General features: G+C 52.4%; 1 protein-coding gene across 9 annotated transcripts in view; it reads right to left on the bottom strand.

Annotated features, from left to right (window-relative positions):
* AKNA (AT-hook transcription factor) overlaps positions 1–16,834 on the bottom strand; it is a 50,363-nt gene that overhangs the window by 15,190 nt on the left and 18,339 nt on the right. For all 9 annotated transcript variants that reach the window (XM_032306981.1, XM_032306982.1, XM_032306977.1 and 6 more), the window contains 9 exons: positions 14,945–15,019; positions 9,776–9,932; positions 8,919–9,061; positions 5,926–5,985; positions 3,907–4,034; positions 3,229–3,436; positions 1,595–1,749; positions 1,303–1,500; positions 243–489 (listed from right to left, as the gene is read on the bottom strand). In XM_032306981.1, the coding sequence (XP_032162872.1) occupies positions 243–489; positions 1,303–1,500; positions 1,595–1,749; positions 3,229–3,436; positions 3,907–4,034; positions 5,926–5,985; positions 8,919–9,061; positions 9,776–9,932; positions 14,945–15,019 (1,371 nt within the window). The remainder of the gene's footprint in view (positions 1–242; positions 490–1,302; positions 1,501–1,594; positions 1,750–3,228; positions 3,437–3,906; positions 4,035–5,925; positions 5,986–8,918; positions 9,062–9,775; positions 9,933–14,944; positions 15,020–16,834) is intronic.

The following is a 16,834-nucleotide window of genomic DNA, read 5'->3' as shown; positions in this document are numbered from 1 at the left end:
AGGACTCCCCCCGATCTGTGCTCAGCAGACTCAGAGAAATACAATGGGCTCCAAGCTCTCGGAGGACAAGCAAGAGTTCCTGGCAGGGGGGCAGGGGTACGGGAAGTGACGGGGCATAAGCCCTGGATGTTGGGCAGAACTGTAACTGGCAGGGGCCGAAAGAGCAGGCATGCTGGAAGGGTGTGAGCAAAGGCACAGGGGCAGAAATCTCTGGGAGATCCACGCCTCATGGACATGCTTACCTCTGGAGGGAGCCCCCCAGCTTGGCGCAGAGACTTCCGTGGAAGGTGCTCAGAGATGCCGCTTCCCTCTAAGCTGGTCAGACTGCTCTGGTGCGATCCCACGGTCTTGGTGCCCTGAGGGTGAGGCGGCCTGCTTGGGCCTGGAGGAGCTGCCTCAGCTTTGTCGGAGCCCTGGAGGTACCCATTCCTGGCTGCGGATGCATGGATGCCTGCAGGCTTCGCGGACCCCATCAGCTCCGCCGTCTCCCTGGTGGGGAGGAGGAGAGACACACTGACTCTGAGCCCTGTCCTGGGAGCCACAAAGCCCAGGACACAAGCTCTGGAGCCAGACGCCCCCAGCCGCCCACCCTGGTTGTTGTCATCTTCTAGCTGTGTGACCTTGGGCAGGGCACCACCCCTCTCTGAACTTTACTTTTCTCCTGTGTCCAATGGGGATGGCCAGCAAATCCCACCCAACACACCACAGAGGCAACAGTGTGGAAACAAATGAGCTACAGTATCATTTCACAGGCTCCGGGAACCCGCCTTCTCTCTTCCCTACCTCAGCCCCTTCCAGAAACTTCCATCTCCTCAAAGGCTTATGTCATCGTTATAAACGGAAGATCAGTATTTAATGTGACAAAAACAAACTAACTTTAGCCATAAAAAGAAGACACACAAAAACAGTATTATTCTATTCTTGACAGAGTCTGTCGTCTGCCCAAGGCTCTGGGCCTGGGGCCTGCTCACGGGTTCTGTCTCCTTCTTTCTCTCTTTAAAGGAAGATCAAGAGAGGCACTAAAGAGAGAATGGCTCTGAAGCCTCCCGGAAAAATCTGGAAGGTGTGAGAATGAGAAGGAGAAGGACATTACTATTGCAGCCTCTGTCCTACCAGAAACCGTGTCCGCCCCACCCCAAGTCCCCGCTCGTGTTCCCGGTGGTGTATCCGTCCCACGGCTTGGAGTGACAGGTCAGGAAAGACATGGCTAAGCCGTGAAGAGCCGCTCGCTCTCTAGGACCATGGCCACGCCTGTGGTTCCAGAGCTGGTTTCAGAGACAAGACGGGGGTTCACAGACATACGTGACAGGAGCCCCGTGACGTCGTTTGCCCAGGGCTGGGAGCCGCCTTATGGGGATCCTGGTGGCCTTGGAGTTTCCTAGAGCTGGAGCTGGCCCATCAACTTCCACTCTGTGGCCTTGCCCATCCTCCTCCTCCTCCTCCTCCTCCTCCCCGTCCTCTATGCTCACGGCTTCTGGGAGGGACGTCGTGCTGAGATACCTGCGAAACCCAGAGGAGCATGACTTCTGCCCAGCAAGGCCGGGCACCATCCCGTCGTGGGGCTGGATGCCCTGGTCCCCCTCCTGGTACTCACCGCTCCAGGAGGCCATGGAGACCCTGCTCCAACTCCAGCTCCTCGTGCCTGAGTGGGGCCGAAAGGCCCAGGGGCCTGTCCCCCTCACTGCTCGCAGGGCTAAGCTCCACGTTCACAGTTGAGGCGTAGGGGCCCATGCTGCTGGCGGCGGCAGGCTGGGCAGTGAAGAGACAGACATTCAGCAGGTAACAGACACTACTCAGTGACCTACCTTCTACAAGGCTCATGCTGGGGGCTGAAAAGTAATAGCTGAGCCTCAAAAGCCATGTCACCCTTTCCTGCGTGGGCAGAGCGCAGGGAGTGGACGGGGTGATCTTTAGCACTGACGCTGTTCACGGACACCTACTCCCCGCCAGGCTCCACTCAGACGGCACTTCTCCGTAAGCCCAGCAGGGATGACTATCACCACCCATTTCACAGACAGGAAACTGAGGCTCAAATGATTTGCCCAAACTTACAAGAGAAGCGAGGACAGAGCTGAGATTTGAGCCCAGATTTCCTGCCAGCAGCATCTCTCCCGGCCAGCTCCATTCCAGTATGGACACTGAACCCCCCAAACACCTCCCAGGCGGGAGCATGGGAGCCCCTCAAGAGGACATACTCAGGTTTTCATCCACTGGTGCATGAGGCAGCACTGGGGGGAGCTTTCCCCAGTGGGAGAGCTTCCCCCACAACCCTGAGCCGCCAAGAGCTCCCCGCATCACGGGTATCGCCCTCCGGCAGCCCCCACCTCACCTGCCACGCTGTCCTTTCTCCTGCTCTGTCCCCAACACACACGCCTGTGCAGCAAGGGCAGCAAAATCTAGAGACTCCCTTGCCATCGCCTCACTCTGCTCAACTACATGCCATGCAAACAGTGGTATCTCCCAGCGGCTTGTGATGTTGGCCCTCCGGAGAGACTTCTACAAAGTGCCTTCTGTGCAGGGCCCCTGTCTAGTGTCTCCTGATCTGTGAATAGTCTCCTGGAGTGATCAGTCCCCTGGGATGCTGGAAGCCACGCTCTCCCCCGCCCTTCCCCTCACTCCCATGGCACATCCAGGCAAAGGGGTCTTCTATGCCTCTCTCAGGTCCACGCATCTCTCCATCTGCCCTCGCTCCTGCCCCACCTACCTGCATACACTCTTTTAACACCACTTGCTGAAAAACCCTCCAAGAGCTTTAAGGCCAAGCCTTTAGCCCTGACATCATGGGTCCCCAGACTGCCGCTCTAGCCACAGCTCTCAGACAACTGCCTCTTCACATTCCATATTCCAACCACAGGGCCTCTGCACAGGCTGCTTCCCCAGCTGCATGACTTCTCTTCTTCTGCATGAAGGAATTCCCACTCACCTTCAGATCCCACTAAAACATTTCTTCCTCAAGGAGAGTTTCTCCTGCCCTATAATCTTAGTCATGTTACCCTGCTACCTCTCCTAGAGCCCCATAATTCTTCTTTGGAGCCCTGAACAAAACAGAATTAGTCCCGCTAGACAGAAAACTCCATGAGAGTAGAGGGCACCCGTTTCTGTTTGTATCTCACTGAATTTCCACCATGTACCGGGGCCACTGGCATTTGGTGCCTACTTCACAAGTCAGTTAATGAAGAGGAAGAGGAAGAGGAAGGGATGGTCCAGTACAGCTGGGCACAGAGGTACCTGAGGGCAGAGGGTCTGGACGGCGGCAGTGGGGGCTTGTCCTGAAGGAGAAGGCAGGCCTGCTGGCTGGCGCGGGGTGGGCGAGGCTGGGAGGCTGTCGGGAGGGGAGTCTGACCCAGCTCGCCCAGGCTCCTGCTGGTTCTGGTCCATGTGGTCCTTCAGCTCTTCCAGGCGAATTCCCAGCTGGAATATCTCCTCCTCCAGCTCCCTGCAAAGGGCAGACACCAGCACCCAGAGCCTGTTACAGCAGCCACATCGGGCAGGACTGGGAGGCCGTGTTTCAGAGCACAGACCCCAGAGAATGCCCACGGAGGGTCCATTCAGCATCCTAATTTGAATGACATGGAGAACTCGACAAAACAAGGTGAAAAGGGACTCCACTGGGAACCAGGAGGCCTCTGCCACCAGCAGTCTTTGGGACGTTGAATCAATCCCTTCCCCCTCCGGCCTCAGGTCCCCACTCTGATGAGTGCTTTCGGGTTTCATATCCAAGGTCATGTCTCACTGCAGTGAATCCAAAAGGACACAGGTCTTAGCCTTCAGGCGTTTCCCCCACCTGAATATGCTGCTAACTGGGGTAGGATTTCTCCTTGTGCTTGTAGGGAATGTATGTATGAGGTCGAAATGTGCCCTTCCTGGTGACCAAGGGAACCAGGGGTCTCCCTCCCCAGCATGTACCTGCCAGGATCGAATTTTCCAGGCATCCCCTGGGATCTGGCAAGCTGCTGGGCCAGCGGCTGCTCCCTGCAGGCCTTCAGGTACTCCTCTTCCAGGGCTGCATGGGCAGCCTTCAGGCGCTGAAACACCTGTGACCAGACCAGACCGAGAGGACTGAGTGCCCAGGCCCCCTGGGCTCTGACCCTGCAATGCAGCGGAGGAGACAGCTCACGGTACGGCTGGGGATGGATGGAGACCTGTCCTCCGGGCCTCCAAGTTGCTGGAAGGCTAGGGTTAGGACCGTGGTCTAGCTCTCTGCCATCAGACTAGCAAGACGGAGCACGGCTTAGAGTCTTGGGACCAGCTCCAGGGAGCACCAGTCTCTCCTGGGAAGAGCTGCTAGAGCTCTGATATTCCCTGAAGCTCTTGGTGTCAGATGTGCCATCACGCTGTCCCCATAAGGACCTGGTTCTTGAGAGACCATGGATCCTCAGGCTTCTTCTCAAAACTGCCAATCTGGGAACATGAGTCACTCTGTGACTCATGGGATTTGGGAATCCTCATAGACTAGCATGACAGATGATCTTATCACCATCATACCAGGGAAAACAGGAGCTAATGCTGAATCACTGTGCATTATTTATTTAATTTCCAACATAATCCTAACAAGAGGGGTCATTTATCATCTTCATTTAAAGAGGAGGAACTGAAGCACAGCGAGGTTACTGAAGTTAGTAAAGGTCACACAGTGAGTGAACAAGGTGGAATCGGGATTTGAACCCGGGTCCTCTAGCTCCAGAGCTCGTGGGTCTAGCAGTGACGCTAGGCCTCCATAGCTTACAGATGGCTAAGCCGTGGGAGGTCAGATCATCATCTCTGCCTTATTATCATCCCCATCCCACTCATTCTATGCAGACGGCAGACTGAGTTCAAGGGCAACCTAGAGTCTAGTTCCTGGGCAAGCATGATCTTCCAACAGCTCCTGACCTACTCTGATATGGGGGAATGAAGATACAGGGGAAGAAAGGGAATGGTTTTTGATGTTCAAGGTCCTTGGTCATCCCTTCAATGAGATAATATAACACATAGCACACATTTTGCAATTAGAAAACAGATGATGTCTACAGGCTAACACGGTCATTGGCAACATAGTAATAACACAGTGAAAATACAGTTATTATTATTATTTTTTTAACTAACCAAGTGTGTTGCATTTGCCCCTCTCCATCCCATCTGAGCTCTTCTCTCCACCCTGCTCTGTGCCTCCACTGGCAGCTGGCCTCCCCACCTGCTGGCTCCCCATGGGTCTGTGCCGCCCCTATGGGAGAGAACAGCCAGTCCTCAGGCTTCCCTGTTCCTTGACAGATCCCCGGATGCTGCCCACAGTCCTGCTCACGGCCTACATCGACCCCCTCACTCCCAGCTCTGAGAGCTCCCCTGCTCCTTCCCAGGACCCTGGCTGAGGCAGCAGAAATCTAGACTTTATACATGACTCAGTGTATCTAGAAATACCGAAGTCCAAAGGAAGGAAGCCAATAATGGTTAGAAGGCGCTTCTCCCCTTTCTCCCTTGGTTTTCTAATATTGGGCAATTACTTTGATAAGAAAGGTAAGTAAAGAGAAAGTCTGCTGCTGGTGGCTGAGAAGCCGCATTGTCAGTGGGAAGCAGTACAGGCCAGGGAGGACCACCTTGGCCTTGGGAGTCAGATGGACCAGGGTCTGGGCTCTGCTGCTGACTAGCTGTGTGGCCTTCTCCATTCCGTTCCGGTTAAATGGGGGTGATGACTCTAACTGCCTTACCGGCTTTCTATGAGAAAATGAAGCCATGTGTATCCGAGGCTCACCACGGTGCCTGGCACACCATCGTCACGGCTAAAGAGCGGGAATCCTGCGCTATCATGATCGTGGTCCTGGCAAGCTAAGCAGCGGCTATTTGCTCTCAAAGGAGACAGTGAGTCTGGGATTCTCTGGCCTGTCCTGTGGCAGACGAGGCTTCAGAGACTCGGCCGTGGGAGACGAAGTCTCCTGCAGTGGGTGGTACCTTGAGTTGGTCCTGGGCCGTCAGCCGTCCCTCCTGTATCAGTCCTGCAAAGGACTCCACCTGGACGTTGGGAGGACAGGAAACATGCTCTGTTAGTCCAGACCCTGGAAGATGGGTCCCACAGGCTCCCCCAACACTTAGTCATATTTATACACTGGCACCAGGAACTGGGTCCCGCCTCAGAATGTGGGTTTTCTGCCAAGCACGGAAAGGCGGATGCCAGTCACCGACTCCACCATGGGCCTCGGCCCTGGCAGCCTTTGAAAATATCAAAGTGGAGCCCCCCAGAATTTATCTAGAGCAAAGCACACTCACTCATGTGCATGAAGGCCTATGGGACAGGAGTGTTCACTACAGCATAACTGGGGGGCAACGGGAAACCATCTAAAAGCCCATGCACGGAATAGTACACAGCCATCAAGAGGAGGAAGGGTATGTGCACCTGCTCCTCTGTAAGGAAAGACCTACTTTTCAGTGTCAAATCAAGGGACAGGTCAGCCTTTTTAATATGCTACCATTTGTGTAAACTATCGAGAGAATATAAAAGGAAAAATATAAATACATTTGCCTGAATATTCTAGACAACCTCTAGAAGGATGCAAGAAACTGAAACCATTCATTGCTTCTGGGGCAGAGAACTGCGTGGCGGGGACGGGGTGGGGGACAGAGATGGCAGGAAACATTTTTCCTATATGCATCTTTTGAACTTTGAACAAAGTGAATTCATTGCCTACCCAGAAAAATTCAACTTCGGGATATTTAAAAAGTCAGGGTATAGCATAGCATACATACTTAAGTGACCATTTCTATAAACACACGTGTGTGTGTTGAACATTTTTGCACAAAACAGAAGGGCAAGTACAGGAAAACAGACTTTTCACTGCATATGTCCTCTGTACCATGTGAGGGACTTTACACTGGGCATCTATTATCATTACCAAAAAAATTTTCACTAGGAAATAAAGGGCAAAGGCAATTTGGGGCTTTCTGGGATTTCTAGGAAAGCTTTAGGTTAGTGCAAAATTGTAATATAGAAATTTATTTTTTAAAGATTTTATTTACTTATTTGACAGAGAGAGAGACACACACACACACGCAGTGAAAGAGGGAACACAAGCAGGAGGAGTGTGAGAGGGAGAAGCAGGCTTCCCAATGAACAGGGAGCCTAATTCGGCACTCAATCCCAGGACCTGGGATCATGACCTGAGCCGAAGGAAGAGGCTTAATGACTGAGCCACTCAGGAGCCCCAGTTTAGAAATCTATATAATACAATGATGTTACTTCTCTATATAAAATAGAAATGTAATGCAAGGTACATATGTAATTTAAAATTTTCAATAAAATAAAATTTTCCAGTAGCCATATTTAAAATGTAAAAAAAGGAACAGGTAAATTAATAAAATAATATTATTATATATTATTTTATATTATATTATATATAATATAAATATATAATATAATATATATTATATATATTAAATAATATATATAATTATATATATTAAATATATATTATATATTAATATTATATATTAATAATAAAATAATAAACCATTATTGTGACATGTAATCAATGCAAAAAATTACTAATTAGGTATTTTATATTCTCTTGTTGCATTAAGTCTTTGAGATCCATCACTTTCCACCGATAGAACATCTCAGTTTGGACTGGCCAGAGGTCAAGTACGCAGGAGCCACCTGACCTGTGGCTCTCATTCAAACAATGCTGGTGCCCCAGCTCCTGGCAGTGTGATGACCTTGGCTTTGCTTTATCCCCTCTAGGGATGGGACTCAGAATGATGGTGATTACACAGGATAAAGTACTTTCTCATGTCACTACCATACATGTATGAAGACATTCTGTTCAGGGAAAGAAGCTGGACACAAAAGGATGATTATTATAGGACTCTATTTATATGACATGTCCAGAAGAGGCAAACCCATGGAGACAGAAAGTAGGTGAGCAGCTCCCAGGGGCAGGGGCCAGGGGAATGGGGAGTGACCCCTTCATGGAACTGCGGGCTCTTACCAGGTGCTGAAAATGTTCTGAAGCCGACCATGGGGACGGCTGTATGACTGTGAATATAATAAAACCCACCGAAGCATTACATTTAAAGGTGTAAATTGTGTGACATGTGAATTCTATCTTCCCAGTAAAACACTTACAAAACTAACTAACTAACTTGCTAACTAACTAACTAAACAGATAAATAAATAAAAGCATGGTAGTATTACTCTGAAGGAATTATTTTACGGACATGGCAACATATGTAACTATTGCATTTCCCTTTTTGCATTGACAGCCAGGAACCTCAAAGCCAAACACAGACCTGTTAAAGCATTCAGGGTACAAATGGACATTTTGTTTGTTAATTTTATACTAAGTTCCCTCTAGTTCTTTCTACCCTTACTTCCCCTTTGCCCCCTGTTTCCTTACTTTCATCTTCAGAAATTGGTTATAATACAAGTATTTTCTCAGCCACTTTAAAGCCCTTTGGGCAGAAGGCCAAGTATATGGTTATAAATAGTGCTACAAACAACTCAGTTACTTGACTCTTTGGTGAAAATATAAAGGCCCTTTGTGAAGAGACTGAGAATGGATGTCTGTAATGAATGAACTAAGAAAGCAGGAACATTTATCCTGAAGAGGAACAGGTAGAGTGTTCTGCTATCCTTCCAGAATCCTGGAAGGGCTCAAAGTCTCCCCTGGGAGGGGGACCCAAGAGATACTTTCAAGCACAACTGGAGGGAGTGTGATGAGACCCGACAACAAAAATGGGAGGGAACCCAGTGCTGAGTGACAAGGACAGGGCTCTAGCCCAAGTGGTCTCCAAGTACGGGGAGAGGCTCATGTTTTGGGGATGGCCCATTTACCGCCCCCAGGGGAGGAACAAGGGAGCCCAGTGGAGAGCTTCTCACTCAAGCAGGCAGACACCCTGCTTTCTCCAGGTGAGTTGTGTTTCCCATGGGCAAAGCTGGAGATCCCCCTCACCTTGGACATGAACCGGCGGGCCTGAGAGGCCAACCCCTGGGCCTGCTCTGCTGAGGGCTGGTCCTGGGTGATGCCTGGGTTCTCCAGAAGCCTTGCTGGGGCAGACGAGGATGGACTCAGGTCTCCTTGAGCAGACGGCCACCCTGGAATGCACAACCACTCAATGCTGGGGCCCAGAACAGTCCCTCCTGGGCCGGAAGGACTCACAGCCAACCTCAGAACCACACCCGCCATCATCAAGCTCCAACCATCATCTCGTGACCACACTGTCCTCACAGGGGCTCCAGGATGCGGGCGGGCAGTGTATTAATACCAGGTACGGGGGAAGAACGAGTTCTGGATGTGCCCTAGATCTCACAGCTGGGGCCCAGACAGGCCTCTGGTTTCCCCGTCAGTGGTTCAGGCTCTAACTCAGAAACAGGCCGGTTCACATCCCCACCCTCCCCTTCCTGCTGTGGCAGTGTGACCTTCAGCATGACCTCGCCTCTCTGAGCCTTGGTCTCCTTGACTCTCAATGGGGCCGATGTGAAGATTAACTGGGATCACACGTGGCAAGCCTTGGCACAGAGCCCATTCCCAACGTGGGCTCCAGAGTGACAGGGCTCTCTGTACAGCAGTGGATTCAAGATCACTCAATGCCAAGTGCAGAACAGAGCTTTCCCCAGGCTGCTCTGGTTCTAGGCAAGACACTTCCCACATCTGCGTCTGACCTCTTCAAGTCAAAGGTCCCAGAGAAGGGTCTTGCCTCCCTCCCTGACCTGGCCTGAAGCCAGTGTCACCCCAGGGGGAACCAAGTGCCCCCAGAGCAGAATCACAGGCAGAAGGCCCTCCAGCCCCACTGCATCTCCCACACTCACCTGAGGCCCCAGGGGTCTGTGGGGCTTCGGCAGGGCCCGACCACCGCAGCACAGAGTGGGGTTGTGGGATGGTGAAGGACAAGACCTTGGTCCCCTGGGGCACCGTCCCTGTGTGGATGCTGTGGCTGGGCTGGGGCGGGTCCGAGTACAGGTTCACCTGTCCGGGAGGGGAGGCATGAGCAGAGCCACGTCAGGGTTGGGGCAAACTCCTCAACAGGCCTCCCTTCATTCATACCATCACTTGGGCACTCAACAAACGTGCCTTGTAATAATTACTGCTACCTTTAGTGGAGCCCTTGGGTGGGGGCCAAACACGGGGCCAAGGACTTACAGGCCCTTCCATCCTCTGTTCATGGCAGTCCTGAAGGGGAGGCTGGGCAGGGACTATCCTCTCCATTTTACAGAAGAGGAAACTGAGACTCTGGTTAACTCACTCAAAATCTCCAGCTGGAAATCCTTGGGCTGAGACTACAACCCTGACATGACCCTAAAGACTCTGGTTTCCCAGATTAATCATTTTTACTAATATTTGTTACCATAATTTATGATATAACTGCAATTATAATTAATATGGTATTTCACATTTAGCAAGTATAATTATATATTATTAATAAAAACATTTTTAATCATAAGTATCCCATTGATAATAATGACAATTGATGACTGAATGAGTGAGTAATCCAAGACGTGCACGAGCTCCTCTCTCAGCCGTAGCAGGTCTCTGTCAGATCTGAGGGTGGATTTCACATGGTAAACAGCCCAGTGGGTGAGGGAGAAGTCTAGAATTGGGCCGATGGCCAAGCAGGTCCGTGTGAAGCACAAGATCAGAGCAGACCCAGGAACGGATGATGGGCCAGTGCAGGGCTGGGCAGCTACGGTCTGTTTGGTGAATTACGTTCTAATGGACACAGCTGTGCTTGCTTATGTGTCATCTAGGGTCTTTTATGCTACCACAGTGGCTGTGAGTCACTACCACAGAGACTGTATGGCCCCCAGAGCTGAAAATATTCACCTGTGGGCTTTGCCCCTGGCCACTCTGAGTCCTACAACAGGTGATTTAACTAACTTGTCTTTGCGCAAAGTGACTGCTCAATAACCAGAAGCCACTACCCTCATATTCGTCATCACCATTATGACTGCTGTTCCCATCATTACACATCACCCTCACTACCATCATCACCAGCGTCACCAACACCATTATCACCATCCCCATCATCACCATCAACATTATCACCATCACCATCATCACCATCAGCAGCAGCAGCACCTTGATCACTATCATTATCACTATCACCACCATCATTCTCTCCATTATCATCACGATTGTCATTTATGGGGCCACCATGGAGGCAGGTCCCTGGAAATGCTCTTCCCCTGTGGTGCCTCAGTGCTTCCCAGCTGGTCAGGCAGCTTATCTTACTGCTCCCTGCTGCCCCAGGGTCAGGATGGGCAGTGTAGGGTACACGCCTGATACAGGGGGCTCCCTAGCCCCCAGGCAGGCAGCCTCTTCCTGCTTAAGCTGCTCTTCACGTCCTGGCTGTGGCACAAAAATCTACTCCAAAGTGAGGGACAATAGCCCAGCACAGCCTGGCCCCCACTGCCTCCCCCTCCTTCAGACCCAGCATCTGATGAGAACAAAGCTGGATTTTAATAATCCTCTCTGCCATCTGCTCAGACCCGCCTGTGGGGGCTTTCCCACTAGCACCCCTTTCCTCCCAGGGTGACCCAAATCTGGGGAAGGCCCAGGACCCCACCCTGCCCCTCCCCCAGCTTCAGGCCCAGCCTACCCAGGCCCAACCTGGGTAAGAAACAGGAATGGGAACCATTTCAGCAGAGCGGCCAAAAGCCCTTGCAGAGGCCTGGGAAGGTGGAGCTGGGGGTGAGTGTGGGTAATTTGAAGTTGCTTGGGAGCCCGCCCTCTCTGGATCTGTCTCTGGACACAGCCACCACCCACCCCAGTGCCCCAGGGCACCCCTTTTAAGCCTGGGTGTCCCGTGGAGCTCCCTGAGGCCGAATTAGCTCCTACAGGGGGGTTAATCAGTGAACAGTAGACCAGCAACTGTGGGAAACACGGGGTTAAATAATGGACTAGTCTTTGCACAGATGGGTTTCTCACAGCCTTTAAAATGCTAATGTGCTTTATGAATGGGGCCAGGAGGGGAGGGGGGAGTAGAGAGAATAGGAGATGTTTCCCCCAACTCCTCTGAAGACTAACCTCCGTGCTCCCGCCCCCCCACCTCCATCAGGGGCTCCTGGACCAGCCAGGTCAGCAGAACACACATTTTAGTAAGGGCAGTTTTATGTCAACCCCCCCCCCAACTCTTTCTGGGGTAGTGTCTGGTCTCCTCAGCCCCTCCAGATGCCCCTGCAGCTGAGCACAGGGACAGCAGCTGGGGGGAGGTGACAGTGTGGCAGCAAATCAGTGAGATCACCATCAACTCTGGCCCTGAGCTGTGGGAGAGAAGAGAGTCTGGCAGGGACTCAGGAGAAGCCCCCTGCCTCCCTGCCCTACCCTCAGTCCAGTTTCAGGGGTGTCCCCAGGCCAGGCCCTGGGACTCCCTGCCAGCCTCCCCAGCTGCAGGGACCATTGCCTAGTCTGGTTCTGCTGGAGAAGGTGGGGTGAATAGTGGGCTCACGAGCCATACTGCTGGGCTCGAGCCCCAGCTCTGGCACTTGCTGGTTGGGCGATGAGCAAATATTCTTATCTGCCCCATGCCTCAGTTTTCCCAGTGGTAAACAACTCAGGACAGCGTTCGGTAAACATCTCTGTATCACTGCTGTTATCATCACTATAAACATCGTCATTCTGCCTTGTCCCTGTGCCTCTGCCACATGCCCAGCTCAGGATCCCAAATCCTGCCCGCCCCAGGCACGGGGAGAAGTGCGCCCACTCTGGAATCGGGCAGACATAGGTTTAATCCCCAGCTTTAAATCCCTTCCCAGCGGAGGGGTTGAACAAACCACGGCCTGGCTGTGCCTCAGTTTTCTCTTGTGCTGATCAAATGGTAATACTGGTAATACTGGTAATACTTAGCCTGGGGCCTGGTGTCTTTTTACCACTTAGTACCTGCCAGTCCCTTTCCCCCAAGTCCCCACCCATCGCTGCCCACCCACTGCCGGGCTGCCTGGTTCCCTCCCACGTGGGTCCACCCCTTCCCCTTGGGCTCTGAGCAGATAGGGGGTGGCACTCAGCAGGTCCCTGTAGGGTCCATTCCCGCCAGCTTAGTCTGAAGGAGCAGTAAGACTTCTGTCTCCACGAGCCAGCCTCCCTGGCAAGAACTCTGAGCAGGAAGCCACACCGGGGTCTCCCTATGTCTTCAGGGTAGAGTCTACAGAGCTGGGGACAGGGTGAAAAGCCCAGCTGGGAAGCCAGGACCCCTCCCCCAAGTCCCTCCCCAGCCGGGCTCCATGTCCTCTTGAGCCCACCGGGACAGTAAGCCCTGCCTGTATGGCTGCACCAGGGCAGCTGTGAGACTAGGGGACCGGGAGAGAATCATCCTGCTTCTGGAAGCGTCTAGCTGACCCATGCTCACCGTTCTGTTGAGGAGCACCCCCAAACTAAGGAGTCATTCTTCCAGAAAGTCAGAGTGGGTGAGCTGGTACTGAACCATTCCCAGCCTCTCCCACCTTCCCTCCTAAGCTCCTCTCACAAGTAAGAGATGGGTCTGGGTCATCAGCCGGGACAAGGTGACCGTCCATGGGGAGACTTCGGGTCCCCACCGGGTTGTGCTCCTATGGTGTCCACGCCTGCCCACGCCTGCACGGTGCTTGGTGCACATGGGCGCCCAATAAACACCTTCATATTAATAATATTCAAAAGAAGAATCGTCCCCATGTCTTTGGAAGTATCTGCCAGGGCCTGGTATTTGAATTCCATACACTGACTCACTCTCTAAACTGAGTCAAGGAGGAAGCAAGGAGAAGAGAGACGGAGGAGGTGCTCCAAGGTCCTGCCCCTGACCTTGAACTCTGCCAGCCTCTGCTGCTGCTGGGGACCCAAGTCCCAATTTGTTAGATGGGGGAGCTGCAAGTTCGGATTTAATGGCCGGTTCCTTTCTCCGTGGAGCCTCTAGGAGTCTGCAGCCATGTGCACATGGTTCCCCCAGGGAGGACGCCTCACCATGCCCCACGTAGGTCTCCCCAACTCCCCTGCCCTTCCACGCCGCCTCTGGCTCTCTGGTTCATAGAGCTAGAAGGAGCCTTAAGACATCAGGTGGGACCCACCAGCTCCCAGGAGGAAGGTCTGATTAACCCCCTTTTGCCCGAAGGCAGCCAGGATGGAAGGGATCTACCTGTGTCCAGACAGGTGTGGGGACACAGGAGAACTGCTCCCAGAACAGGACCTCCATTTTCTTATCAGGACTGCCTCGGACACACATCACAGAAGTGCCTCTGGAGGTATGAGACTAACTTGTGGCAGGGGAGGGGTCCTGGAGCGTGACAGGGACAGGCCAGGCGGGGGCCCTAAGACAGCAGGCAAGGGTGAGGCAAGGTCTGCCTCTCCACCCCTCAGCTCCCAGCCCCTCCTCCACTGTGGCCTGATGGGGCAAGAGCAGGGCAGGGGAGGCAGGAAGCTACCAGGGGCAGCGACAGGCCCCACTTCCTGCCTCAGCCCCAGAAAGGGGAAGGTCCCAAGTGAGAATTCACAGCCTCCTCCCCAGGCAGGGTGGGGGCTGAGCAGGATGGGCGTGGATGGATTTCCCCCTCCTCACTTGCTCTGCTACACACTGGACATTCAATCAGTGGGGGAGAGGGGACGCTGAGCGTGAGCCATTCTGTAAGGGTCAGGCCTAAGAAATAAGCTTCAGGAGCTGAGCAGAAACTCTGTGCTACTCCCTTGAGGTTCAGAGAGCCCAAGAAACTTGTGTGGGGTCACAGAGCTGGTCAGTAATGGAGCCAGGAGCAGAGCCCAAGTGGTCTGACCCCAGACCTGTGAGAATCCTGGAAACCCGGATTCTAGGATTCAAGGACATCAAAGTTCATCACTGATGAAGGAGAAGGAGCCCAAAGAGGGCAAGGTCAATGCCCAAGGTCACAGAGGGACCCTGTAGTAGATTAAAGATTGGGTTCTTGTATCTCCAGGGCCTTAGGAGGCAGGAGCAAAGACTGTGGGGGAGTGTCATCTCTCGGGGGCCAGGCCCCCCACCTCCACCCCACCCCAACCAGTACCTTGGCCCCAAGGCGCAGCTGGTCAATGGTGTTCTCAGCCTCGGCGTACTTGGTGAGGAGCTTGCGGTAGTCCTCCTGCAGGAAAGGGAGAGCGACAGGGTCATGTGCCCATGTCCCTCACCGTGAGACCCCTCCCGGGAGCCCAGCCCCCCAAGGGTTCCTCAAAGGTGGGAGCTGAGCAGAACCCCTCAGGCTCACATGCCACACACACCCCCATGGCCAAATTCTGAGTGGGAGAGGAGGTAGGACAGCCTGCTAACCTCCCGAACCGTCCATCAGGGGTAAGGGCCTCTGGGCTGGTTTACCTTGATGCATCACCCATCCCAGGGACTACAACTCCCTGCTCATCTGTCCGAATTCTCTGCTGTCTGTCACCTCTGCGGGCTGAGGCCCACATCCGTCTTCCCCATGGCTCTGGTCCCCGCACGACTGGAGCCTGTGCTTCCTAAGTGGCTTTTTAATGGCGGATGGAATGAATCATCCAAGGGTCCCGTAGGTAGAAGACTTGGGAATCCTAATTGCATTTACTCAGTCACTACTTGCCCTCAACTAAACTGAGCAGCTTCGTCACACAAGTCACGGCAGGGAAAAGGCAAAAACAAATGGCACCCCCGCTTCTGAAGGACGTCGGAGAACAGAGGCATGGGTCTGAAAACCCTTAATTAGAAGAACAGACTCAAGCGTTTCTCCCGTGTTTCCCATAGGAATAAGACCTTGATAACCAAATAGTCAATGAGAGAAAATTTTACTTTAGAGAAGATCTCTAGCAAGGGAATGCAGGAGGAATGACAGCATGAGGATACTATCACTTTGTCACTGCCAAAGGGAAGACTGGATCAAGACCATGGCCATCGGTGGCTGCAGACATCACAAATGAGAGACGAGTAAGAATCCCAAGAATCCTGTGCCTCCTGAATGAAACACCTGTGACATGCTCTTACCAAAAAAAACCGCAAAAAACAAAAAACAAAAAAAAAAAACCCCGAAACAAAAAACGGCCCTAGCCACATAGAGCTGGTGGTCTGGAGGGGAAATAGACAGAGGGCTGCAAGCCCAAAAAGCTTCGAGCTCTAGAAGGACAACATGCAGGACAAGGAGAAGACAGTGGAATGTAGGAGAGATGAGACGGTGTGTCAGCAAACTCCAGAACGTGGGGACTCTGCAGGACAGAACTGGTTTCCTCAACAAATACACCAAAAGGAAGAAGGAGATTTGAAAAAAAAACCAGGGGTGGGATTGGGGAGATTTGAAAGGCACATCGAGGGGCACCTGGGTGGCTCAGTGGGTTAAAGCCTCTGCCTTTGGCTTGGGTCATGATCTCAGGGTCCTGGGATCGAGCCCCGCATGGGGCTCTCTGCTCAGCAGGGAGCCTGCTTCCACCTCTCTCAATCTGCCTACTTGTGATCTCTGTCAAGTAAACAAATTAAAAATCTTAAAAAAAAAAAAAAAGAAAGAAAGAAAGAAAGAAAGGCACATCGATCACAAGCAACAGATGAGCTGTGTTTGACTGTGATTCGAACCGACTGAAATGAACAAGCCATTTCTGAGACAATCCGAACACAGACTGGCAACTGAGTAATAGTAGGACTGGTATCGGCTTCTAGATAAGCTGATGGGATCGCCCCGTTCTAGAGAACGTGCCAGTCTTCAGACATACACACTAAAATATTTCTAGGTAAGATGATCTGAGGCCTGAAATTCGCTTCAAAATATTCCAGTATGCTGAGAGGGGGAAGAAAGGAGGCCACAGGTAAAAAAGGTTGGTGGGGGCTGGGTGGCAGGTACACGGGGGTTCATTAGACCATGTTCCTATCATGTATGTTTTGAGTTTCTCACAGCAGAAGTTAAAAACAAGCACCGGATTATCCTTGTGGCATGAGTGTAAGCACT

Source organism: Mustela erminea, chromosome 12, assembly GCF_009829155.1.
Source record: "Mustela erminea isolate mMusErm1 chromosome 12, mMusErm1.Pri, whole genome shotgun sequence".
Classification (NCBI taxonomy): domain Eukaryota; kingdom Metazoa; phylum Chordata; class Mammalia; order Carnivora; family Mustelidae; genus Mustela; species Mustela erminea.
Note: the sequence above shows the minus strand (reverse complement) of the source record. Positions and strands in the feature narration are given on the sequence as shown.